This window comes from Panthera onca, chromosome A1, assembly GCF_046562875.1.
Source record: "Panthera onca isolate mPanOnc1 chromosome A1, mPanOnc1 haplotype 2, whole genome shotgun sequence".
In the NCBI taxonomy this organism is placed as follows: domain Eukaryota; kingdom Metazoa; phylum Chordata; class Mammalia; order Carnivora; family Felidae; genus Panthera; species Panthera onca.
In genome coordinates, this window is record NC_138339.1 from 41,357,462 (window position 1) to 41,373,946 (window position 16,485).

The following is a 16,485-nucleotide window of genomic DNA, read 5'->3' on the forward strand; positions in this document are numbered from 1 at the left end:
CTTAGGCTGTAAGAGGGCACTAGATGGACAGCCTTGAATACTGACTTGAGGGATTTGAATTTAACCTTGTAAAAAGCTGGCAAAGCCAGGAGTTCTTTTATTTAGGGTCCTCTTGGAAAAGTGACCATTTTATCTTAAGAGGATAAACTGATTGAGGTTATCGGTCTGAAACTGCGCTCGTCTTAGGGGAAAATGTAAATAAAATCACACGTTCTCATTCACTGATAGGCATTAGTAACTGCCACGAATTCTTTGATGCCAAACATCTGAGTGGTACTAAAATTTCAAAGTGCACTTAGTTTATTTGTTGGTAATCCTTGTCACGTGTTAGCCAAAAATGATACCGCAGCCTCCAGAGAGTAGGAGAGGACACGTACAGTTTGAGCGTGCTTGCCCAATACGTCGTGGTTTCAGCTGGCAGGTACTATCATCACTTATAAAATGATCATAAGGCTTCCGGTAGCTGGCACACAGCTGCCTCATAGAGCCATTCCTGTCAACCTCTTCAGGAATGAACGTGGTGCTTTTCTTCTGCCGGCTGTGTGCCGTTCTCCCTGCTCTCGTCCTCCAGTGATGGACTTGCTCCCCCACGTGCTCCTTTCCCATCGTGATTTCCTGTCCCGTGGAATAACTGAGTGCTCCTTGTTCACGTCGGTCTCATGAAGCCCAGTTACAGGCTGTCCTTCCCGAGTGGGCCTAATAATCACAGGGCCGTTCGTTTCTCTGGGGTGCCCCAGACTTGCCTGCTGTGGTGGTTTTTGTAGACCTCTCCCGTTTCACTTTGTGTTTATTTTTGTTAAAGCATTGAATGAGATGGAAGACATGGTGCCAGAAGACGGAGAGGTGGTGGCTGGGAGCGGACGGGAGACGGCAGCTCGCAGTCAGGCGGTCATCCCTGTGGATGTTGACGAGGAGCAAGCAGGTAATCCTGTGACTCCCACATTCATGGTTATGAAAACGCAGGCCTGACTCTAATGAAAGTAAAGCACTCAGCGTGATTTGCTTTTCAATATTGTAGCTAGCGATGTGTTGTATGCTATTTATTATTGAGGCCTGCCTGTGTTAGAGTGGTGGTCTTGCTGCACATTTATGTATCTTACTAAGGTCTGGTTAGTTATTTTGTGTAACTGTGGTAACAACTCCTCTTTCTATGTTGGTGTTCACACATGCGTGTTTATGTAGAAAGACAGCCCTCAAATTGTGATGGAGAAAATAAATGACCTGATTAAGTATTTTGCTTGTCCTCTCTCTCCCTTCCTTTTGGTGGGGAGGAGCAGGAGTGGAGAGGTTGACCCAGTTTAGTTAACAGAGCAAGATCTAGTCTCCATTTGCCGTTGGGTGACTTATGGCAGGCCATAGAGTCATAAGGCCCCGGAAGATGACCTTATACAACCCTGCATTTTACAGGTGGAGAAACCAATAGTGTTTCAGAATGAATTTGCATAATTTAAGACCACTCCCCCGGTCATCAGGGGACAGAACTGAAATTACAGCTCAAATTTTCGCACTCCTGGTCTGTTGGAATGCCACCTTGTCTTTGAATTGAAAATATTTTAACTGTCCTTGTTTTAAGTGTCTTACAGATGCAGTCACTTATTCAACAAATATTAACTGAGTATTACTCTGGGCCAGGCATTGTACAGTGTGACAGGAACAAGACAGGCAAGGTTCCTTGGAGCTTACATTTTATCGGTGGAGTGAACTTAAGTCATTTTTCAGAGAGAATTGGGTCATAAGAACTAAACGTTTTTAAGGTATACTACCAAACAGAGAAAACATTTTTTACATAAATGCAGATACTCAAATAACCCAACCGTAACATGCATCGAGCCTTTCAAGAACATACCTGATGTCTCCAGTGAGATAGTGTGATGCTCAGTTAAAGAAGGCAGAGACTTCTCACCAGTCCTGTAGGTGTCTGAGGTTCGGCCTCATTTCCTTTGTCTTCATTCATACATTTGCAAAATTGGGAGAATAGCCTATTTTTTCAATAGGATTATTTTTAGGATGACTTATGTGACTTTTTCAAATAGTGAAGGTCCTGAAGGGGGCTGCTGTACGATCTTCTGTCTTGATCTGCCTTTAGAATTGCATACTGTTGGTTGGCGTATTAATTATACTCAAGGTTTTCATAATGCTTTAAATTTTAAAGTGCTTCCCAGTATCTTATCCAAGCGTATATTCCGTTAATGTGAGTGGTAAGAGAGGCTACTTAGAGCCATAGCATCTCCATGAGTCCAGATCCCTGGAAACAGTACTTAAAGTGACAGCCTTTCTTCTTGGCAAAAAGTAACTGTTCGGCCTGTGCTTTTTTGTTTTAGGACCCAGTGGTCTTCAGCGTGTCGTAAAACCAACCCCAATTACTGTTCATGATTCAGAGAGTGATGATGAGGAAGACGGTCTAGAACTTCAAGAAGTCTGGATTCCTAAGAATGGTGCTCGGCGTTACTCTGAGCGTGAAGAAAAATCTGGAGAGTCCGTGCAGTCCAGGGAATTGTCAGGTGAGAGATGTTGTCTTGCCGGGACCTGTTAGTGGGAGTCATCATGAGAATTGACAGACACACTTGACCTTTGTATAATGTGTCCTTACCACAACTTGTGGTGCAGTTAACGTATCCTTATGGAATGTGACAGGAGGCGAGAAGGGCAGTAGCCCAAGGGGGAGGGGAATCTGGGTGGTGCTCTCGAGGGCAGGTGTAGCACAACAAAAATATTCTGGAATCAAGGCTCAGGGAAGAAAAGACGTGAGGATTACTTCCACAGTAGAGGCTTTGTGGCACCAGGGTACCAGGGATTAGTGAGAGGCCTGGGCCTCACATGGGGGATGACCCCCGAGGCATCCAGAGCAGTGAGGAGACAACCACTCCCCAGTTGACAGTCTGTCCAGGTGTGCTTAGTGAATGTTGGTGGCTAGCTTGGTGCTTGAGGGAGTCCTGAAGTGTGTTCTTACAATCCCTGCCTCCCTTTGTATCTTAGTCAACAGCCTTCTACCCTTTTTCCTCACCAAGAAACTATAATTGTCTTAACCTTCAGTTCACTCTTCTTCCTTGTCTCTCCTTCCCTTCTGTTTCTCAGAACCACATGCTTACCACTATGAGAAAGGATGAGGTTTTTACAAATTGTCCACTAATTTCCCTTGGGTACCCTACACCTTAATGTGTTTGAGTGCTCAGTATACATTTAACACGGAACCGGGAATATATACACACTTCTGTGTGGAAAGCTCGGTTCTTTAGACTTGGAATCGTTTACTAACCAATGACTGATTACTCAATTCTCATTTTGTTCCTTTACAGAAATTCGGGTATCTTCACACTGTGGTTGAAAGGGGCTTTTACAGAAACTCAAATTTAGGAAAAGGAATGTGACCAGCTGACTAATGTTTCCTAGAAAGTTCAGTTTCTGAATTTAGGAACTAGATCTTCTGTCAGCCAGACAAAATCTTATTGAAGTATTCTTTTATGTACTCCTTGAGCCTTACTGTGCCCCAGGTACTATGTTAAGTGCAGTGAGGGATGCAGAGATGAAGACGTCATGACCCCTCTCTCTCTAGTGAACCTCTAGTCTGGTCGAAGAGTTGGGTCAGAAATCTAAACAGTAATATCACAGGGCATATACTACAGGGGCTTTGGGTGGGGGTGCAGAAGAGATTGGACAGAGGTGAAGGCTGAAGAATTGGTGAGAACAAAGGCCCTGAGGTAGCAAGGCAGGGTAGGTTGAGAGACAGGTTTGGGCTATAGCGTGTAGAGTGTATACAGGGGGGATGAAACCAGAAGGGTAGTTTGGCATTAGATCATGATGGGCCTTGGAGGCTGAACTGAGGAGAATAAACCAGGTAGGCAGTAGAGACCACAGGGAGTTTTTTGAGCAGCTGAGTGATGTCACCATTATGCTCTAGGAAAACTAGTGTACGTTGTTTCCTGTTCCAGATTTACTCTTGCCTTTTGTCCAGAATTTGTACTGAAATCTTTTCTTTTCCTCGGGCCATTCTTCTTTTTCTGTAAGCAGTAAGTGGAAAAGGCAAGACTCCACTTCGAAAGAGGTACAGCTCCCATCAGATGGGCCAGTCGAAGCAGTGTCCCCTCGAGGAAAGCAGCTGTGAGAAAGGCTGTCAGGTCACCAGTGAGCAGATCAAAGCCGATATGAAAGCAGCTAGGGATATTCCTGAAAAGAAAAAAAACAAGGATGTGTATCCCAGCTGCAGCAGCGCCACCGCCAGCACAGCGGGAGCCTCCAGCTCACACAGCACTGCTTCTCAAAGCCCCGACTTTGTAAGGACGGTGAACAGCGGCGGCTCTTCCGAGCCTAGCCCTTCCGAAGTGGATGTGTCCAGGCAGTGTGTCTGCTCCCCCGGTGGGTCAGAGGACTCTGAGGCCATGGAGGAGGGAGATGCAGAGAGTTCTGTCTGCCCCAGATGCTGCTGTCACAGGCCCCAGGAACCCCAAAGGAGAACTAGCAGGTGTTCTGATGAGGAACGTCCTTCAACCAGCCGAGCCTGTGTTGTGAATGGCCCGGATGGTACGAGATCCGCCTTTTCCTTTAGGACTCTGCCACAAGGGGGGTCTTCAGGCCCAGCACATGATGAGAGGACTAATGGGAGTGGCTCTGGGGCTACAGGTGAGGACAGGAGGGGGAGCTCCCAGCCTGAGAGCTGTGACGTGCAGTCTAATGAAGACTACCCTCGGAGGCCCCTAACAAGGGCGAGGAGCAGACTCTCCCATGTACCGCTGGTATCTGAGTCAGGTATGACAATGCTGCCAGGATTAGCGACTGCAGGTTAGGCCTTGACAAGGGCATGAGCTCATTCTATACGTTTTCTTGCCTAAAGCCACTTTGGCGGATTGAATTGTGTGTTGGGGGATCTGTGATCAATCATGCAGAGTTTGAACTAATTTTCAGTGGTGGGGGGTGGGGGCGGGGGCGGAGGGAGGTGTGTAAAAGAGCTTGTAAAACATCCACCCCAGGAAAACTCAAATAGTCAAGCCGCTAAGAGAGATATAATTGTGTGTATATTGACCCTAAATACAGTACCGATGCTGATGTCTAAGTCCCGTGTAACTCTGCTCCCATCCCACACTGAGGGGAGTCGTAACCCTCAGTGAAGCTTTAAACCTTAGCCAAAGGGTGAGGACCTCAAGTTGCCGAGGCTGGGGAACGTAACATAGGGGTTTGCCCCTCTGTCTGCCTCTGCAGTACTTAGTAAGTTTTTCCTGAAATCTAGTTTTGCTTCCAGGTAGGTTTGCCGAGAGATGAGCAGGTAAGTGGGTAATTTAGCTGAGAATTCTTTTTGGTGAAAATACACTGAAAACATATATATATGTATGTATGTGTGTAATTTCATTAATATTTATGATGTATATGTCAAGGCATTGGGTTGGGTGGGGTAAGCACATTTCTCAACCATAGTTTTTATTTCTGACCTTATTTTTAAGTAATCTCTCCTGCTTTTATTAAGTCATGAATAGCTATCAATGAATAATAATATATTTTAATTTTTTCCAGGTCTCCCTCACTTTTAAAATCTTAAAATCTGCTCCAGAATGTAGTTAGGGTGTTTTTGTTTACCAAATAGAACTGAGCTTATCAAATCATGTGGAGCTAAACTAAAAAAAAAAAAAAAAAAAAAGCTTTCATAAGATAAATATGAGATCTTCCTTCACTATGTGCTAATCATCATAGTAGCATAAACTCATAGTTAAATATAAGTTCTACTTCAACATTTCACTACGGTTTACAGACACTAGTTCTGGCGTACGACGAAAATACTTCCCCAAGCTGGAATTTTAAGTGTTTTATTATATCGGTTTTTTGTTTTGTTTTTTTTTTAATGCATAACATAAAATTCACCATTTTAACCATTTTGAAGTATACATTTCTTTGGCGTTAAATACATTCACATTGTTTTGCAACCATCATCACCATGTATCTGAACGTTTTCATCCTCCCAAGTGGAAACTGTGTGCCCATTAAACGGAAACTCCCCATGACGATGCCTTTTGTTGCATGGTTTTTCATGGTTGTAAAGTCACATCTACAAGTTTCCCCTTTCTGATTTCTTTATTTTTCTGCTGTGGAAGACCTTCCTTGAATATGCCTCCAGTCATTGTTTACATCTGATTTGTTTTTCATTTGTTTATTTTAGCTCTTTTTTTTAACCTGCAGGCAGTGAGCTTTATTTTTTTATTCCAAATTGTCACTAAGTTATTTTTATTTCAGTACTATTCATTGACCTCCATTCTCATTCTTTTGAGATGCTTTTTTATCATGTACTTTACATATACTTAGGTTTATCTCTGGCCATTCTGTTCTGTTCCCGTGTTCTGTCCTCTTTCATTCTTCTTCAAAATTTCTTTGGCTAGTCATGCATGTCTCATTCATTTTTATGGTTGTATTTTATAATGATTTTGTCAGGCTCCACAAGCAAATCTTGGTTTTTGTTTAGAATTCCATTACATTGATCTACTGAAAAGATAATTGTCATTTTTACAGCATGGAGTCTTCCCACTTAGGGACTGTTCTGTCTCCCATTTTGTCTTTTGTCCCTGAGTAAACTTTTCAGTTGCTGCTGTTTTGAGGGGTTTTGTTTTGTTTTTATTTTTAATGTAAATCATATATGTTCTGTTACCCTCTTTACCATTTCCTTCGGACTTGTTTCAGGACTGGAACTTGTCTTAGCTGAAATAATTCTCTAGAAATAAAAAAAAAATCTCATTTTTACTTTTTTAGGTAAATTACATCTGTTTTCTTGTGTGATTTTTTTTCAATTTGAGAAGGCTTCTAATGTGTGTGTAGCTGATCGTACAGTAGATATATGATTTCCTCACATTTTTTAAACAGTACAAATGTCCATTTACGCTCAGTAACAGCTTTTCTGGAGAAATGTCAAAGTGCTAATTTTAGTATTATCTGGATCTCATTTGGAAAGAACAAGTTATTTGAGTGGCTTTCAACTTGCTATTTTTGATCCAGCATGTTTTTGATATCTGTTGGCCATTCTGCTCTTCAGAGTTTTAAGGAGAAAAATACAGACTAATAAAAGAACAAACTTGATCGAGTGTTATGGATTTTTTAATATCACTTTATCAAAGAAAATGTTTGAGCTTTTACTTTGGTTTTCTTATGTAGTGTTAAAACTCTGTTAGAAGCTAACGTAGTTATGTCGTGAATTCTTATTTTTGGAATAAATGACTGTAAGTTGCTCTTTGTATCCTCACTGTATACTTTATAAAATAAATATCACAAAAATAACTAATTGGATTGTCAAAGAATAGCATTTAAGGTTAATATGGTATGGTTCTCATAAATACTAACCTCTTTTCCTGACATCCCAAGACTGAATTGGTTTGTTTTCTGTATTTCCGTAGCATCTTCTATGCCAATGTTAACTATACTGTGTCATAATTCTGTGTTTTACTGTCTGTCTTTCCAATAGACTGAGCTCCATGAGGGCAGGGAGAGTGTCTTCTTGTTTGCAATTTTATTCCCAATTTCTAGCATTGTGTGTTACATGGTTTGGGGCTCAGTGAATAATTGTCAACTTAATAAGTGGTAGGAACCAACATATGAGGTATGTTGATGCTGGTGGATGTGTGAAATCACTATGAATCGTTCCTAAACAAAGAGGGAAGCATGAGAAGAAAAAAAAAAAAAATGACAAATTATTTTTTTCTTTTACCATTGGAAGGAAGCCTTTGTTTTTGATGCTTATCTACATATAAAGTGTGACTCAGTTTTATAACTTTTCTTAGAAAATATGAACTGCCAATTTGGGCACTCTGGAGAGCAGGAAATTTAACTTGAACCCCATGTTCTGATCAATTAAAGGGGAGAGGAAAGAGAGCAATCCAGGAAGGTGAAAAGTTTGAAAACCAGATCATGAAAAGAGAATGCTAAGAAGATTCTACTTTCAAAATTGTCCTGAAGGAATGGAAACAGACTTTTTTTGTTTTTTGTTTTCATTTTTGGGGTACTGGGAGACAAACCAGTTCCTATTATTGGTTATGAATTTTGTCTGCTATGTGACACGTGCTGCGTGACACGTCACATAGCAGACAAAATCTTGTCAATAAAGATGATGAGATTTTACGTGACGTTCCTTCAGGAATACTGTGGAAGAAGGCCTTTGGTGGGTTAGCTAGATCAGCAGTCCTCATCTTTTTTCTGAAACCCCAGGGTTTTGTTTGGGTTCAGGGTCTTTAGCGGAAGATTGATGGGTAGAACTCTGAGGCTCCCTTTTAGGTTTCACCAAGAGCAGCTGCTTCCAGTGGGTTTGCATAGTAAGATTTCCCAAAGATTTCAGATGGTGGAGGAAAGGTTCTGGTGTGTAAAAAGAAAAGCACTTAGATTAGATCTCTAGAGTCGTCTCTAACCCAAGCCTCTGGGAATTTGCAGTATTTGCACGTTGTTTCCCTGTCTTTCTTGCTAACCGTTGACGTTTAAGGTTACAGAAGTACCAAGTAGGATGAAAGCAGTGTGGTGAGATTTAATTCATGAAGATCAACCTAATTGCATGCAGTAAATGCTCTGCTACAGAATGCTTATCAAAAATGAGGACGGTGATTTTTTTTTTTTTTAGTGTCTTGTCTTAGAATGTATATGTGCTTGTTAAAGTTTTAGAGATGAATTTAGACCTTGCATTTAGATAAAATCAAGATAAAATCAAGATAACACTTGCTTTCGTAATTAAACTATCATGTGTTACAACAACACTAGTAAATGAGTCAGGGCCTTACTAAAAAGGATCTGGCAGATAAATGAGACCACAAGTTTTGTAGCATAGTGACGAGCACTAGATGGCCTGGCATTGCCTCCTGCTTCCACCCTTCCACGGTGGCAGGCTCTTCTGGTGTCCCATGTCTCTATTTCCTCATGTGTAAAACAGGGAGAATAATCTCTTTCAGAGGGCTGTTTTAAGGATTAAATTAGTTAATACAAGTAAAACGCTTAGAAAAGTGCCTGACACACAGTAAGTGCTCAGTAAATATTTGCCATTATTGTTATTCCATTTACGTATCCGTCATGCATTTCGGTGAACGTTGAGTTCAATTCGTTCAGTAAATGTTCATTTTAGATCACTGCTAGTGGCTGACATTGACTCAAAGGTGAAGTAAAGCGGTCTTGTTGCCTTCAAGGAGCTTTTGGTTTAAGTTGAGAAATAAGTTTACAGGGAATTACAGAACCATTTATAAGGTTTGGGGACCCAGGTGATTTGTTAGAGCAGGTGGTATTTAAGCTAGACCTTTCAGGAATGGATCGAATTTCAGAAAGTGAGGTCAGGAAAAGGTGTTCTGGGCAGAAGGAGCTAGAATGACTTTTGGCTTCAGATGCATTGGCAATGGCAGATGACCAGGACATGGAGTGGGATAAAATTAAGAACAGGTGTCAGCCCGTGAAACATATTTACTGTTAGTAATTTACTAAATTAGTAATTTAAAGTGTTTAGCAGGAAAGTGGGGAGTTTAATTCACCAACAGTATTTTAGGATGAGTTGAGTGACTAAAGATGGGAATGTTAACTAGATTGCCGAGGCATGAAAAGGGATATCCTATTTGATGTCAGGAAGTCTGAGATCCTGGAGGGTGATGTTGTTTTGGAATAGTCAGTTGGAAATAGCAGTTATGTTCTATTGGGATATAATCCGATTATATTCTATTGGGAACCAAGTCCTAGATTTGAGAGTCACGTTGACAGAGGAAAGAAAGCTAAAAGCTAAAGTTTGGATTTTCCTCTTGCCTTTTCTAGAGGTTGCCAAAACAAAGCCACGGCATGCCATGAAGCGGAAACGGACAGCAGATAAGTCCACCAGTACCAGCGACCCTGTGATTGAAGATGACCATGTGCAGGTGAAGAAAAAAACCCTCGCTTAACTTTCAGTCTAGCCAAGGTCCTGAATAATGACTCCAGATTCCATCTTTATACATATAATTTTTTTTGCCCTAAGAGAGAAGAAATTGGTAACAGCTGCTTCGTAGCTTGTGCCAGTGAAAACATTTAAGCTTTAAAAAAACATCTGCAGAAAGATACATCATTTAAAGTTTCTCTCTTTGTAGGTCCTCGTATTAAAATCCAAAAATCTTGTTGGAGTCACCATGACCAACTGTGGAATCACAGATCTAGTGCTAAAAGACTGTCCCAAGATGATGTTCATCCACGGTATGTCTTAAGGCCTGGGTCATACGAGAGCGTCAAGAATGAGTTTAAAGAATTAAGGACTCATAAATACTACAAGAACATTTCTTTATTTTTTCCGAGGAATCATTACATCGGGTTCTCATTCTGTCCTTGTCATTCTCAGTTACTCCATAGTATTTGTGAGGGACCGTGTGCAGAGGCTTCTTATAAAACAGCCTCTCCTCTGCTTTCCTCCAAATGGTAATTGTTACTTGATCTAACAGAGTAGATTAACAACATGTATGGGCTTCGGGGTCCGGTAGATCTCAGCTTGAGTCCTGTCCCTACCATTTGCCAAGCTGTAGGACGTTGGACAGCTTTTGTGTTCATGTACTGTGGGCACTGGTGACTGGGCCTGAGGTGCTTAACGGCTCTAGATTTGATTGACGTGGTCGATCATCACCTCAGTTTCTGGCATAATATCTTTAGTCCAGGCCCCACTTTTCTTCTCAGTCCGCGTGTTTCCAGTCCATCTTTACTTATGTACATATTCACCTCTGAACGAATAACAGGGTGTTAACTTGTGTGAGCTTTTATAATTTCAGATATATAGTATGTCCATTTTTCCATTTTCACTCAAAATTATAGTTTTGATATCTATCCGTGTAGAATTATGAAGCTATGACATGTTTGTTGCCTTGGACGAGTTCTATATTCTCTGTGTTCATCTTTTTCAGTCTGTAAAGTGTGCATAATTACGGTTACCCTGTAAACACATATTTGTGAGGATTAAGTGCAATGATGTGTGTGCACATGTGTGTGTCTATGTGTATATGTACACGTACACATAGTAGAGGGTCTGACCTCTAAAAGCTTACCAGATGTTAATTTGTATTCTATTAGTATTGCAGTATTACGGGCTTCCTTTTTTTTTTTTTTTTTGCATTTTTATGTTACTGGTAGTAAACAAAGCTAGGTAATCCTTACCAGTTTGTCATAAACGAGGAGAATCCCAGAAAGAAGAGATAAAACTAAGAAATAAACACTACCTCTCTCCTGGATTCTAGAAAACTCTAGACCCTATATTCACCCTTAAGAGTGGTACTTTACTCCATTCCAGCCAATGAAGTTTTAGACTGTCTACTGAACGACCATCTCCTCTTGGACTTTCCTCGTAAAACACAGTAGGGGCACATCAGAAGCTCAGGGGTCATAACAGCAGGGCAGCCCCGGCAGTGCTCCCCGCTCTGAGGTCTGAGAATCTTCCTCTCAGCCTTTGGACTGTGCTGCTTTTTGACCTCTCATTCGTTTCTCTGTTCATCTCTTGGAGAATCTGGCTGGCGCCTGACTCTGATGGTTCATTCACCCCATATCTTCTCTAAAGGTGCACATTGAAACCTGTATCACCATCTCGTCCGCTCTCTTTTCCTCCTTTCCTGTCCCCAGCCCTGCTTGCCCTTCTTCCTGCCAGGTCACAGAAGGAGAAAATAAGCCAGAAAGGCAGAGACTTGGCTCAGCCCTCTGACCTCAAGCTGGTTACAGGGAGGTGGGGACATTTGGGTCAAGGACATCATGAGGTGTCTTATTAAAGAAATCAAGCGTATCAGTTTGATTATGGTTTTATCTCTTGCATCTGATTGTCTCTTGAATTGGACTAAGTTGAAATCCATAGTAAAAATTGGATTAGAATGAACTTTAAGGTTAAAAATAGAGGAAAGGGATATTTTTCTGAAGTTGAGCATACTGTTGCAGTTAAATGCATTTATTATATAAGTTATTTTTCTTTTAATCCTACACTTTATATGTTAAACAGGGAGAATATTTAATCGTGTTTTCAGGCCAGCATTTTTTTAAATATATTTTTTTAATGTTTATTTTTGAGAGAGAGGAGAGAGACAGCATGAGTGGGGGAGGAACAGAGAGAGGGAGACACAGAATCCTAAGCAGGCTCCAGGCTCTCAGCTGTCAGCACAGAGCCTGGTGTGGGGCTTGAACTCACAGACTGTGAGATCGTGACCTGAGCCAAAGTCGGACGTTGAACCGACTGAGCCACCCAGACATCCCTCAGGCCAGCATTTTTAATAGAACTCTCTGCAGTGATGGAAATGTTCTGTGTCTGTACTGTTTGATATGGTAACCACTGGCCACATGTGACTATTGAACATTCAAACTGTGGCTAATGCCTGATGAACTAAATTGTTAATCTTACTGCATTTTAGTTAATAGAAATTTAAAAAGCTACAGGTGGCTAGTGGCTACCACATCGAACTATACGGCTTCAGACCAAAGTATCCAAATAGTTTTGGGTCTTTTAAGGTTTTCTGTTTATACTTATGATAGGAATTGAAATCGACTCGGCTCATTTCCTGTGGGTGAATGTAAAATAATATATGCAAATTATTCTAGGTTTATTTGAACATTACCCATAAAATTTAACCGTTACCATCATTCATTCTTTTCAGTAAATCTTTTCTAAACAATTTGTATGGTTAAGCAAAGTCATTCTCTGGAATGTGGACTCCTCAAAGTAAAATCTTAGGAAAAAGTTCCTTCAGTGGGAGGGGGTGACCACCTTCTTTTGAACAGGGCAGAATCACGTTTTCAAATCACTTTGATAACTGTTAGTTGTACTTTATGACAGTACTTGACCTGTGTTAAAGATGTTCATGTCTGCGGCATCTTTTGCTAATATAAGTTGGCCCGGTCCTCCAAAGATCATTCTCAAGTGGGCGGTACACTGACTGCTATATTACTTTGTACGACCTATTCATGGAGCTTATCGTTTCCATTTTGTAGCTACCAGGTGCAGGGTACTGAAACATTTAAAAGTAGAAAATGCACCAATCGTAAATCGATTTGACTACGCACAGTGCAAGAAACTGAATATGGATCAAGTACTAGACCAGATCCTACGGATGCCTCCTGAGAGAAACCGCATCATATACCTCCGCCCGATGCAGCAGGTAACGAGCTCTGCTCTTTTCTGAGGGATGTTGCAGTGATTTTTTTTTTTTTTTTTAAGTCTCCCACCTTTTTGGACTTGGGATTTAGTCATTGGCTCAACCCATGGTCATGATTCTTTAGATTCTACACAGTTCTTCTAGCCATACTAGACCACCTTGCCAGTCTTCCTCATTAACGTTTCTCTGTTAGATTTTTGTGGGTTCTTACCAAGCGACAGGATGAGGGCAGTCGTTGAAGTTTTTATACTTATTAAAAGTTGCCCGTTAAGAACACAGACTCTGGTTTCAGACCGCCTGATACACATTCTCATTCACTGACAGGGAGCGGATTACTTAGCTGCTTTGCCTTAGTTTTTTCAGCTATACAATTAGACTAAAAACCTACACTTACTGTGATAGTTAAATTAATATACGTAGTGTTAGAACAGTTGCATATAGTAAGCAATCCTTTGATAGCTCCTATCCTCCTTATTTTTTCTTTTTATTGTATCTCTAGGAGAAGATGGATGTTAGTTGAACCTATTATGTTAACATTTCACAGTACAGGTAAATCAGACTATCCTGTTGTATGCCTTACATTATACAGTGATGTATGTCAATTACTTCTCAGTAACACTGAGGGAGATAAAAAGTGCAAACATACGTAAGACTCTGCTTGGTGTGATGCCAAAATAAAGTTTAAAGGAAATAGTATATAATTGTTGTAGTCACTGTTTGAGCCTGGCCCCAAAAGACTCATTTCAACAAACACATCCTTTGTTTATAATTTTTGGGGGCTGAAAAATCCACAGGGCATCATCCTTCTCTCGAGAAGTTTGCCTTTCTGGTAGGAGGTAGACACGTATGCCACTAAGATGGTAAGATGGGATTGCAGAAGAGAGATGGGGAAGAGGGCACTCCATGAGAAGAAAAGCAAGTGAGTAAAGGCTACAAGGGGGGCAAGGAAATGTGTTCTGCCATTAGGATTGGCAGTGGGCCAGTTTGGATAGAGTATAGAGCACTACACATTCGCAGCTCTGACACAGCCAGTACCTACACCTGTGAAAGACATACTCCGAAGTGGATTCCTGGGGTCACTTACCTGCATCTGGATTCCTTGCTTTAGTGGGCATTTACATTAATATGACCATGAGATGGAAATCAGGGCAATTGCCAGGTAGAAAAATTTTGCTGAGCCCCACTCCCCACATGGCCAGCTGTGCTCAGGACTGAATGTGACTATTTGACTTTCAGATCTGCCCAAGATTTTAAAACTGAGGTCCCGAAGAAAGATTGTTCATGCTCTAAGGAGCTAGATTTCTAAGGCATTCACTTCCTTTGTCCAAAGCCCTCTCTGTGATGTCTTCCCCAGGTGGACACACTAACATTGGAACAGAAGCTCTTTAGTGGTCCCTACCCCTATCACATCTGTATTATCCACGAGTTCAGTAACCCTCCCAATGTCCGGAACAAAGTGCGTATCCGCAGCTGGATGGATACCATAGCAAACATCAATCAGTAAGTAATCTGTGGTCCCTGGAGGCCTTTTCAGTCATTGCCTATGGGAGGGGTTCCCAGAAACACAACCTAGTTGTTCTTTATTGTAAATGATACTTGTCTGGGCTTTTCAGGCACCGAAACATATGAAATATAACATGTAAAAAAACCTGAGGGAAATGGGGACTTAAAGTGAAAAGCATGCATGCATATTTGTAACTTTATTTCTGAACTTAGAGAAAAATTGCAGGAACAGACTGTACGTACACATTTGACTTCATTCCTTTAGCCTTAGGGCATGGAAAAGAGATAAAATTAAAGATCTTAAAACTGTGACATTTTGTATCATCAGAAAATTAGACTTTTTATGCCTTTGTTATATAAATGTTTTATTAAGCACCTTACACAAACGACATTTGATTAGAGAGTGGCTTTCTCTCTTTCCCCGATAGGATTTTGAAGGTAGTGAAGAAAGTAACTTTGAACTGACTAGATATGTTATCCTCTTCTAGTCTTCTGCTTCTGTTAGCTATTTAATACTTCGTTTGAGATGCTCCCTAGAATCTAGGCCTGATACAATTTTGACAGTCCTTTCTACCCCACACCCCAACATTATTTCCGGTTTTGTAATTTTTAATTTTTTTTTTTGTTGCCTCCAGAGAGCTCATTAAGTACGAATTCTTCCCTGAAGCTACGCGAAGTGAGGATGATTTAAAGAAATACCCCAAGTACCCGTGGGGGAGAGAAATCTATACTTTAGAAGGTGAGCATTTACAGATGGCTGGGAAGCTAAATTAACTAGCTGGTTAACTAACTAGATGGAGAGACAGGTATTAAGGAAGCGAGGAGTGGGAGCCTTACAGTTTGTCAAGGTGATGGGTGTTTTGACTGTCTGCAGGTAGCAGGGCCAGATAAATCCTGCTCTCCCTGTGTGAGTCTTTGCCATCCCCCACCTAATCAGAAGCAGTGTGGAAACACAAAAGGTAGAAGAAAATTAAACTTGCTGTATAGTCTGAGAGTTGGAAGTGACTTTAGGGCACCTGTCTCAACTTCTTCATTTTATATAAAGAGAGGGAAAAACGGAGGCTTTTCCTGGAACCAGAGGGTGACCAAAGGTCACATGACCGAATAGCAGCAGAGCTAGAATTAGAATGGACCCTTCCTGGTCCAGCCCTTTTTTGCCCATCGTGAATGAAAGCACACTTTACATTGTGCTTACAGGACACTACCGTGTTTGGCCCCGTCCTTACTGCCCCGGCCGCAGCGCTGTTAACGTGTCGTCTTCTTTCAGGGGTTGTGGATGGAGCTCCGTATTCCATGATCTCTGACTTCCCTTGGTTGAGATCATTGCGGGCAGCAGAACCCAACAGCTTCGCCAGATATGACTTTGAAGACGATGAAGAAAGTAATTATGACCTGCCTTGATTTGTATTCTCCAGTTTGAGTATATCCTGCTGTGTTAGATGCTTCATACTTCGTTTGAGTTAAAAGCAGTGTAGCCTGTAACTGCTTCCCGTATAATTATTTTTATTTGCTTTTTGTTAGCGTTCGCTTCTCCCCCCGCAAACAGCAGCTCTAAATTTGTACAGTCATCAGTTGATTTACTAGGGATATATGAAGGTTGGCGGGCAGGAGTCCTTGAGACAGATTTTTCTAGCTAGATATTTTTATTACCTAAATGTTTATAATTTTCTTGCTCTTTATTAAGAGTTTGTCAACTATATTATTTTGAAATTGTTCCATTTATGCTAATTATATGAAAGGATCTTTTGAGTATAGTTCTTCTCTGAGTGTTAGCACTCTTGAGTACCCATTTGTAGGAAGTTTTTAAAAACCATTTTAGGAGGAGGGGCGCCTGGGTGGCTCAGTCGGTTAAGCGTCCGACTTCGGCTCAGGTCATGAACCCATGGCTTGTGGGTTTGAGCCCTGCATCGGG

General features: G+C 41.2%; 1 protein-coding gene across 9 annotated transcripts in view; it reads left to right on the top strand.

Annotated features, from left to right (window-relative positions):
- Nucleotides 1–16,485, top strand: part of FBXO38 (F-box protein 38) — a 56,479-nt gene that overhangs the window by 38,961 nt on the left and 1,033 nt on the right. For 7 of the 9 annotated variants that reach the window (XM_060634606.3, XM_060634609.3, XM_060634605.3 and 4 more), the window contains 9 exons: nt 803–922; nt 2,322–2,501; nt 4,009–4,743; nt 9,742–9,842; nt 10,050–10,152; nt 12,907–13,073; nt 14,425–14,570; nt 15,209–15,312; nt 15,841–15,954. In XM_060634606.3, the coding sequence (XP_060490589.2) occupies nt 803–922; nt 2,322–2,501; nt 4,009–4,743; nt 9,742–9,842; nt 10,050–10,152; nt 12,907–13,073; nt 14,425–14,570; nt 15,209–15,312; nt 15,841–15,954 (1,770 nt within the window). The remainder of the gene's footprint in view (nt 1–802; nt 923–2,321; nt 2,502–4,008; nt 4,744–9,741; nt 9,843–10,049; nt 10,153–12,906; nt 13,074–14,424; nt 14,571–15,208; nt 15,313–15,840; nt 15,955–16,485) is intronic. The other 2 variants (XM_060634612.3, XM_060634614.3) reach the window with 2 other exon arrangements.